General features: G+C 32.3%; 1 protein-coding gene across 1 annotated transcript; it reads left to right on the top strand.

The window, feature by feature from the left end:
• The first annotated feature begins 6,641 nt into the window (after positions 1-6,641).
• LOC121243663 (DNA-3-methyladenine glycosylase) lies at positions 6,642-10,390 on the top strand. The gene is made up of 4 exons (XM_041141785.1): positions 6,642-7,326; positions 8,769-8,910; positions 9,007-9,148; positions 9,550-10,390. The coding sequence occupies exons 1-4, from the start codon at positions 6,939-6,941 to the stop codon at positions 9,892-9,894; spliced, it is 1,017 nt and encodes a 338-aa protein (XP_040997719.1). The 5' UTR covers positions 6,642-6,938; the 3' UTR covers positions 9,895-10,390.
• The last annotated feature ends 379 nt before the right edge of the window (positions 10,391-10,769 follow it).

The raw sequence follows: 10,769 nt of genomic DNA, 5'->3' as shown, positions 1-10,769 counted from the left end.
TGATGATTTGCATGGTTTAGATATTCAAGAGAATCAATACATTGGAAGAGGATTTAGTTTTATGTTCAAGGCTTGTTGGTCATATGTCTCCGTTTGATTTTAGAGTGTGCAGATAATTTTCTTTCAAAGCACATTTCGGTTCTACATGAATATTTGATCTTAGTCCTTTAAAGAGATGATTTTGGGCATGAATATGTTTAGAGACTCAAATTATTTTCTGATCTAAGCATCAAATGCACAAATAAAAAAAGGAATACTTTTAAAGATCACAGTTTAAAAGTTCATGGAATGACCAAGTTTGTGCTAAGTTGTTGTTTATTGTAAATTTGAACATTTATGATGTGAATTTAATGAGTAAACATGCTTTTCGAGTTCTGTTTTAGAGACTTGATCTGGGATAAATTCGGTTTAAAGCTTTCAAACATGAGATTAGGCTTAAATTTCATTTAGTGAAATGTTTATGTTCATAAGTTTCAGATTTGGAGTTTTCTTGAGTTGCTACGTGATATTTTTTTTATGGTCTATGAAGTTTTGTGAGATCTTGGACTAGATTGCAAATATTAAAAGTTTAAGGACTTATAAGCAATTTCTAAGGATTAAAGGATAGATTTGCAATTTTTGCTAATTATGAAATTTCAGAAAAATTGTTTATGAATTTTATGATTTGTTTAGGAAGTCTCTAACCATACCATATATTTATTTCAACCTTTGGGTATTTTCTTTACTAAGTTAAGGAAAAGTTTGTAAATTGGCTTATAACTTACTCATTGAATGTATCAATATGCATTTATAATAATTACCCATGTTCTAAATTTTTAAATGTTGTCTCAAAAATGTTCCTAATATGATTATATTGTCATCAGTCATGAATCATATGTAAATGTCACAAAATGTAAGTCAAGCATTAAAATATTTTGTCACAACCCATGTTAGGATGAGGGATTATTCTAATCGAACTCCTTTATCCATTCTGGAGCGCATAAATGTGGAGTAGATTAATGAAGAAAATCAAAAACCTCAAATAGGATAGTAACGATCCTGGAGCGAGGGCATGTATGTGTCTTTCCGCAAGTGGAGGCTAGAGAGTACGTTAAGTAAATGATGTTTACATGAAGCTTGAGTACTCTTGAGACGAAGCCACTGGCAGGGCGTTACCTATTAAGTGGTGAAGATAACTAGAGGTGCACACAGATTTTGGGGGTAGCCAAGGGGTACCATAAACATAATTAAAAGATTAAGCTATGATGTTTTGATGATGATAATGATGTTATTTTGATCTTTGTAAAGGAATGGGAGAAAAAAATACAATTTTATGATATGCAAACTCATGTCATGCATGCAAACTCATGTTTATTGTAAGCCATGTGTATATTATCTGTGTTGTTAGTTATTTGACTAACTTGCTGAAATTTTGAGAAATCCCACCATAGTAATCCCACTACCATTCCCACCCCAAAATGTTAGGTGATGTAGCAAGTCATGATGTAGAGAATCCCAAAGAGGAGGAGCATACGGGGCTTGATGAAATATATTGATGTGGATCGGCCATGATGGATTTTGGGTGAAGTTGTTGATCTTATATTTTCATATCTATTTAGTTTGCTTAAGTTTGTAATATGGAAACTATATGAAATGCAATATTGTCGCTAAGGAGTGTACCACTCTGATACAATGCTTTATGTTTTGTCTTTTATGCCTCACTTGATGGATGTTAAACGAGTTTGAGTATGTTTATGGTTATATTCTAAGTTTGGGATATTAGTAATTTTGGTATAATTTTTTATTTTGAACTTATTATTTCACTGTGATTTTTTCATACTATTAGAAACATATTAGTTGTATTGCATATTACTTCTTATGTACGGGAGTATGTAATTCAGTGTTGCATATTTAGACACTCAGATTCCCATCAAATCTCAAGCGCGCGCGCGAGGGGGTGGTGTTGGGTTGTCAATGTTGTCATCCATGTCTACAACACCTGATCTAATGGACCAAGTTCCAACCAGCTCCATCTCTGAATGTCTAGTAACCTGGCAAACCTATCAAAATTGGGACAAAAGTCCAATTTACAATATGTTTACCTATTATGGTTTTAAACATAAAATAAATATATCAATAAATATGTATATTTTAAGTAAATGTGTTTTTAAAACTTGTATTAAAAATATTATTGCGTATGTTTTTAAGATACGTATTAATATTATTTTAGAATATAGTCTATATATATAATTATCGTCTATTTTAAAATGATACACCAAAACGTACCGATATAGAAATATCTCGTTTCAATGACTAAACTAGAATGGTTACTGGAACAAATTTCAAAGCTTTGGGTAAAACTTTAAAAACTTGTACTAATAAAAATAGAGCAGTGCTACTCTACCGCCTGAGTAGCACCGCTCTAAGTGACCTCTAGGCCAAATTGGCCTTTTCATATTTTTCAATTTTTTTATTCATATTTTTTTATCATTTTAAAACATTTTAAAAAAATTTTAAAAAATATATCAATACAGGAATAGTCACTTTCTTGACTATTAAGTAAAGAAAAAAATTAAATACATGAAATGTCAAAATGAAGAGACAAGTTGAATGAACAAAGTAACATTTTTCATAAAAATATTGGAGCGGTAGCCAGCCCATGAGATTGAGGCAGCAATCAAAGGGAATGAGATTAGAACAAAAAAGTGAAACACACACAAACTAATGAAAAAAATATTAACAAAGTAAAGAGTCAAAAGTACACTAACCAATAAGCATTAAAGCTTTTTTTTAAGATTTGAGAACTTGAAAATAAAAAGCATGTTAATACCGCTCTCAATCTTAATGACTAAAACAAATTTCAAATGCCACTATTATTCTACATTAAACAAACATTACAATATCTATTTATTAAAAAATACTAACACATTCTTCACTAGTCGATTTGTTCAAGTTTTTGGTAATTTGTTAGGGTTTGAATGTTCAATACAGATTATTGGTTATCGTATCGTTAAAAGTTTAAGCTGATAGACAGATATTAGAGATATTTTTCTCATGAAAGAAAACAATACGAGAAGTGAACATTAAGCACTGCGAAAATGACCGCAAACAATTTGGGCTAAAAATGGGATAAAATGGGTAACCATGAGAATGAGCTGAAAGCAAAAGGAAACTTTGTTTTAGTTCATGCAGTTGATGACTGCTGGAAATGGGTAGGCAATGGCTGGACTAATTGTACCATTTGTTCATAAAAGAGTAAATATATTTGTAAGGTTGTTTATTATACATCAAACTAAGGCTTGAAAAATTGAAATCGGGTAAGTATAGATTCAATTTATAGAATGATTCGACAAATTGAATAGGGCGATTCATAACAATTTTGAATCGGTTATTTCAATGTTAATAAAAAAAATTAAAAAATATATCTAATGCAATTCAAGCATTTAATATCTTGTATAAAAGAGTATAAAATATAAATTCATTGACTAGTTTCAATAAAAATATGATATGAATCCAATTAGTTTTAATAAACATGTAATTTATGTATTTAACCTCAATTTGAAATTTTTTTTGCGTCAAATAGGAAGAAGATAAGAACCATTAAGTTATAAGTGCATGGCAAATGTAGTATTTTATACACAACCGCAAATTTAATACAAAATATATACTCATTCATCTCTTAGTTTTTTTGTTCAACTAAAGAAAATAAAAAACTACACGTTTTATTTATCTTTCAATTTCCCTGCTATTCTTATTGAATAAAATGATGAAAATTTTAATATATGTTTAATTCCATCATATTTTTGTACAAGATTTTTTTTTTTTAAAAAAAAAAAAAATCAGTTGTTAGACAACTTAAAAATAAATAAAGTTTTAAATCAATTGAAATCGTCTCGAATCGGCTCAAAATCGATTACGATTGGTCTGAATGGGCCTAAATCGATCGATTGAAGCGGTTCATTAAACAATTCAAAAAGTCTACTAAAATTGGTTTAGTTTCTTGTCTTAATCGAACCATTTTTCGAACCTTGCGTCAAACTCACCATTGACGTATAATTTCATCGAGTAATGCTACATATAGTCATGCAGTATATAAGTGTCATGCAGTCGCTTTGAAAAAAAATGAGGTCTACTATTAAAAAATAAATTTCTTTTTATATAGATCTCATATTTATTCACTTTTTTCAAAATGATTATACGACACTTGCACACTCACGACTGCAACTATCATTTCTCAATTTCATCACATCAGTTAGCTTATAAAAATGTTTGTATTTTTATTTTTTTATTTTTTATACCAGTTTGGGTCCAACAAACATCTTATAAGTCGTAGAACTCGACCTAAAACGGCAAATGCGTGCTCTAGTTGCGGCTAAGCAGGAGAGACCTTGGCTGCTGTAGTTCCAATTCTGAAGAGCAAAGTGTGGACTTATTCCAACCCAAGCCCGGTTATCTCTCTATTGGGCCTACATTTAAATCTGTGTAGAATATAGACTGTCAGGCCCATCTTAAAAGTATCTGATGGCCCGGTCCATATATTGACAAGGTCATAATATTATATAGCCGTTGGCTACCCACCAGCTGGTGAGGAACTTTGGATTCTTTTTGTTAACGGTAAAGGAACTTCCCCACCCCATACCAACTTGAATACGACCCCAAGCCTAAACCTTCCTCGCGTCATCGAATTACCCTAAATACCCTTTCTACTTCTTAGATATCTCTCTCTCACCCTCAATTTTATTTTTTTTTATTCCAAGTTATTATTTGCAGATATTTTCTCATGTAAATTCAGTCCTCTTTCGTTTCAATCCGTTAAAAGTAATTTCAAAAAATTATTTATAAGCAATTTTTTTTTATTTTTATTCCAAGTTATTATTTGCAGATATTTTCTCATGTAAATTCAGTCCTCTTTCGTTTCAATCCGTTAAAAGTAATTTCAAAAAATTATTTATAAGCAATTTTTTTTTATGCATCACTAAAATGGGTTCATATTATTAAAATATTATTGATGTTTTATTTTTTTTATAATTATAATAAATCTCACAATAAATATAGAAACTTCTTAGTCACAAATAGATTTTACAAAAATAAATTTACAAATTAATGTATCTTCATGCAATATGCCAAATTGTAAATTTATTTTTATTGTAACTAATGTGTTAAAACAACGAAGTTACAAATAGTAAAAAATCAAAAGTTAAATTATAAGATTCATTTTATTTAATTTCATCTAAAATATTGATGCAAAATGGTGGTATTGTATGTTAAAAAATTTTTCTCATCAGCCATTATTAATTACTCCACATCTCACACCTTATAAAAAACACTTACACATCCTGTGAAAAAAAAAAAAACCTATAAATATAGGATGTGAAATTGGTGTAAAACTGAATAGTGACTGATTCATAGAATTTTTCTATTTGTCATATATATCACCTTATTTTCACTATTCTAGAGTTTTTTTTTTTTTTTTCACATGAAGTGTAGATACGGTGACCATAGAGGCATAATCATCTCAAAAGTGAGACATTGATTTACTGAATAATTGATTAGGCTCATTTCTCGAAGGGAATACTAATGACGGTGGTAATTATTTAGTAATCATACATGTTTTCCATATAAAATAGAGTCATAGGTAAAACACACAGCTCATCATCAGACATCAAGTGTTCAAAGTTACCACCTTGAATGTTTGACATTAATAGTTCCTATGTTTATATGAATATATTGGTTTGTTTTATTTATTTTGTTTTGTACGGGACATAATAAAGAAACATGCATGTCTTTTAATGTCTTATTGAGATGTCTTGAATTTTTTTCTTTTTCTCAAGAGATAAGGAATTAAATGCACCTTATGTATCTCATTCTAAACCATGAACTTTCATTCTTTAGGAGATATGAATTGAGTTAATGTAATTACTTTTTTTATTTTTATTACTATTCATTTAAAAAAATTATTATCTTTGATGTTTTTGTTGATTTGAATATAGAGAAATTTTATTTGTAATTCTGAGTGGGGGACTGCGTGTGCAGTCTCATTGATGAATGGGGGTAAAAGAAGAAAAAATATCATTTTAAAAATAATATTATTATAATTTTAAATTTTTTTTAAAGATAACTGTATGAACTTGTAAGAACAATTGTATATAGACTAACTTTTTGATATATTTATATATTTTTTATGATGAATTTTTTTGTTTCGAATCGCATTTATTGATACGACGCATTTTAAATAATCTTATAAGTTTAACATTGAAATGTGGCAATCATTTAAAATGTATCATACTAATAAATACAACTTAATTAATAAAATCTAAAATAAAAAATAAAATTTCTTTATTTTATAAGAAATCGATAGATACAAGAATTCAACTCTTCATCATTGATTTTTTTTTTCATTGAGTTGACACGATTAAATTAACAACAATAATATTGTAATAGAGAGAAAAAAGATTCTTAAAATAATAAAATATAAGAATAAAGTTTAGAGGAACGAGAGGACTATAATGCAATTTGAAATAAGAGAGGATGGCAAATTCGGTATTTCGTAAGACTTTCCATCGCTTTCTAAAACCAAAACGGTAAGGTCATCCACACGCCAGCACTGTCACCGGCTGTCACCGGTACCTTTACATTCAGCTTCCTCATTTTTAAAACCTCCCGAAACCCGGCAGCTTGCTCGCCATTCCCAGCTCTTCCTCTCTCTCTCTCTCTCTCTCTCTCTCTCTGCTCCTCAACCTCAAGACTCCATCTCCTTTCTCGCCAAAAATCTTGTACCGTTTTTACCCTCCACTCATTCCCTAATTTCCCTCACTCACCACTGATTTTCCAGAGAATTCGCCCGTGTTTGATGGGTCCACCGTGAGCAGAAGTTCGGTTTGACCGTAGTCATTTTTGGAGGTGTAATCAGCCCTGAACAGGTGTTTTTTTCTTTTGGAGCGCTTGAATTTTCGTAAGCAATGTCTGTGGTCGCTAGGCTTCAATTATCGGCTAAACCGGTGTCCGAACCCCGAGCCATTCTCGGGCCGGCGGGGAACAGAGTTAGGGTTTCCGAAGAACCACCTAAACGGAAGCCCGAGAGTGTTAAGAGGCCACAGCAGCTCAGAAAGCCGGCTTCCGAAATTCCGGAACCGGCCGTGCGGAACAATGTCTCGGTTGACAGTTCGTGCTCCTCGGATTCTTCTTCGAGCGGTTCCTCGATGAAGAAAACGGTGAAGTCTAGGACGGTGAGGCGCACCGGGTTTAAGCCTGTTAAGGTTGTCCCGCATGGTGTCGACGGTGAGGCATTGTCGTCGCCGAAGAATTCTGGTCCGCCGAAACGATGCGATTGGATAACACCTTACTCTGGTCAGTATGTGCTCAGCTTGGTAACCCTTTGTGTAAAAATTGTTCTCTTTTCACGTTCAAATTTCTTGTCCTATTTTCGAAGGTTATAATATCTCGGAAAACAGGAAACGACTGTCTTGGGTGAACCGAAAGAAGTAAAAATCCATTTATTAAAATTTACAGGACTTTGTTCCGGATGAACACCTAAGAATTTCCAAGAAAACAACGGTCATCTTTTGCGGATAAGTTCTTGTGCATTGTGTAGAAATCTAGGGTGTGTTTGGTACATCTAAAAGACTAAAACTAGAACAGTAGTTGGCAAAAAACAATTTTTTTCCAGAAAACAACAATAAATCCTGGGAACATGCCGTTTTCTAGTTGTTTTTTTTTAAGAGGGAAGAGACAAACATGAAACAAAAGTGGGCTATTTTTCAAACATGCTTTCCTGATGTTTTTATGACAAATGTAATGAAAAAAAAAAACAAGAAGAAAAAAACAAATCCGTTTTTGATGACCAAACAAAACGGGCCCTCAAAGTTCTTCCTAATAGGGCAGCATGAAGTTGCTTTTCAATGTCACCAATAAATTAGCTGGCGCTTTTCACCTCTTAAACTGGCTATAAATTGTGACAGTTGCTATAAATCTGCTGTAGGTCTTTGCAGTATCCTTTTTTGGCAAGATGGATGGTAGTGTTTCTCTCACATGGAATAGCATTCTTTTTGAAGCATTATGCTAGATCCGTGTCATGGGGAATTGATCCGTTACATACTTCATACGCCTAGAATACCATCTCGTTTTGGGGGAAGTGGTATGAAACTTTTACTAAGAAAAGAGACTAGACTAATAAACTAGTTACAAGCAAGGCCTGAAAAAGTCCTCCTAACCATTATGTTATTGTTATGGATTCACTTCTCAACCTCATGGCAGGTTGGAATAGCAGTTTAGCATATTCATTGTCCATTCAAATAGTTGGAGTAAACCAATGGCTGTCTGATTTGATGGACATAGCATAGTATTGGTTTATATGTTTGGAGTAAGTCATAACACTACCAGAATTGACGTGATTGTCAATACCAAGGATGTATATGTGATAGATCAAACTCTACTTGAGTAATTTCAGCATGTTCATTCAGCAATAATCATGCTTTTTGTTTACCCATAAAAAAAAATAATAATAATCATGTTTTTTTTAAAGAGACCTAAGGTCTTTTGAGAAATGAATGATCTTCTATCTATGGTTTTAACATTACTTTTCTTTTCATTTTTCTTTTTAAAGACATTTGAAAAAGTTAAAAAAAGGGCTTCATTTTAGTGTTAGATTTAATTACCCTTACATTTTGGGTTTTTAGTTATGCATCTAATTCACTGAAAAATTTGAGTTATTAAAGTTGTAATTACAGTACTTAATTTATTTATAAGCTAATTTGAAGTAATTCACATATTTGGAACCTTTTGTGTGACAGAACCAAATTATACTTTTTTCCATGATGAGGAATGGGGTGTTCCAGTGTATGACGATAATAAGTTGTTTGAGCGACTTGTCTTTTCACAAGCATTGGCAGAACTAACCTGGTCCGCAATTCTTAACAAGAGAGACATATTCAGGTTTTTGGGCTTCTACTCTGTTCACTTAAATTTCAAACAGGGGAAATTTTGGCTGCATACCTATACTTGATATTTGTTTCTCGATCCATTTGACAGGAAACTTTTTGAAAATTTTAACCCATCATCCATCGCACAGTTTACAGAGAAGAAATTGATGTCCTTGAAAGTAGATGGCAGCCTGTTACTCTCTGAACCAAAGCTCCGTGCAGTCGTAGAGAATGCCAAACAAATGCTTAAGGTAATAAATCAATCAAGCCCTTATAAAAAGTTAGACATTAATTTAATTAATCAGGTAAAGGCATAAGGATTTAGCTAGCATTGTTAATGCATCTGATGTCCACCTCAAATTTCTAGTTTATGGATTTTAGATTTAAGAGTAAACTTTTCCCCCAAACAATCAATCAAGATTGTTCTGATGTTCTAGATTGAAAGCATGCAAACGGCCAAGTTCAATAGGAGAAAATCTTTATTTTCCCTATCCAAGGTTTTGGTTTTTATCTTGATGCCTATTTTGGTTCCTATAAAATTATGCTTCTAACTCAAGATGTTGGATAATTAGTATAAGGTCAAGATTGTAAAAGAAAGTGTAGGATTGATCTGGTTCTGAAGTTAGTTATTTTATATGATTTACTCTTGCAGGTTCAGCAGGAGTTTGGTTCCTTCAGTAAGTACTGCTGGAGCTTTGTGAACCATAAGCCAATAAAAAATGGGTTTCGTTATGCACGTCTAGTACCAGTCAAGACACCAAAAGCAGAACTCATAAGCAAGGATTTGATGCAAAGAGGCTTCCGTTGTGTGGGGCCGACTGTTGTATATTCATTCATGCAAGTCGCAGGAATAGTTAATGATCATCTCTTAACATGCTTCAGGTACCAGGAGTGCAATGCAAATCTCAAAAATGATTTGAAACCCAAGATTGAGGAGACACAGGTACTAACCAAAGCTCTGGAGAATACATGCTTATCCCGGGAACAAATTGCCTAAGCCAAAGTTTGTCCCTGACTAATAACACAAATCTAGTCAATTAGGAAATTTAAGTTTCAATGAGGAGAGGAAGAAACGGGTGCAAATATGTTGGTTTACATTTGCTTGCATCTACTGATCTACATGGTCTTATAGCTTTGCTTTCTTCATCAGCTTTTGAGTGTCATTTAACCCAACCATATGGTATATGTTCTAGCTATCGAGGAGTTATCCTTTGATGTTGTTTGACAGTGAATACTCCACCTTAAACTCCACACATCTTTTGCTCATCTTTATGCTGTTAGCATACAGTTTGTAAAAAATTATTGTTAGGACAGATGCCTTAAGCTTGCTGTTCTTCTGTTTTCATTGCACCTCCTGTAATTAGTTCCATTACTTAATTTTATATCATTAGTTGGTTTTCCGGGTTTAAAGCGACTCTGTAAAATAGCTTGGGAAAAGAAAAATGGTTTGATGTTTGAGAAACATTGTTGAAAATTCTAGGTTTGTTATGAAAGCTGTGGATTGATTTGTTTAAAGCATGTCAATTCATTCCCCTTTGAAAAGGGCAGCCGGTCTTAATTCATTTATATTGATTGATATTCAACAAGAGATGTGTCTGTCCATGCTATTAAAAAGCCAAAACTCGCGATGGATCATGGGCCCCAAGATGATTATTATAAGAGTCCCTCACAAGCCATCCAATATATGAACATATTTAAGATTGTGAATTTGTGATGCATGAAGAAAATAATTTTTTAACACTTTTGTCGTTTGTTTTTTAATCTTTAATGCATTCATTTAAATACAAGAGTAATGGAAATAGTTAACAAAAGATTGTAATAGACCAAACAAATTGGTTTGAATTCATGTTCATTTGATTTGGTCAAGAATAA

Source organism: Juglans microcarpa x Juglans regia, chromosome 8D (assembly GCF_004785595.1).
Source record: "Juglans microcarpa x Juglans regia isolate MS1-56 chromosome 8D, Jm3101_v1.0, whole genome shotgun sequence".
Lineage (NCBI taxonomy): Eukaryota > Viridiplantae > Streptophyta > Magnoliopsida > Fagales > Juglandaceae > Juglans > Juglans microcarpa x Juglans regia.
Note: the sequence above shows the minus strand (reverse complement) of the source record. Positions and strands in the feature narration are given on the sequence as shown.

Excerpts from the sequence above, each read along its gene's own strand:
- LOC121243663 (XM_041141785.1), top strand. The coding sequence starts at position 6,939 with ATGTCTGTGGTCGCTAGGCTTCAATTATCGGCTAAACCGGTGTCCGAA. Across the intron at positions 7,327-8,768 it reads TTGGATAACACCTTACTCTG|AACCAAATTATACTTTTTTC; the intron begins GTCAGTATGTGC and ends TTTGTGTGACAG. Across the intron at positions 8,911-9,006 it reads AACAAGAGAGACATATTCAG|GAAACTTTTTGAAAATTTTA; the intron begins GTTTTTGGGCTT and ends TCCATTTGACAG.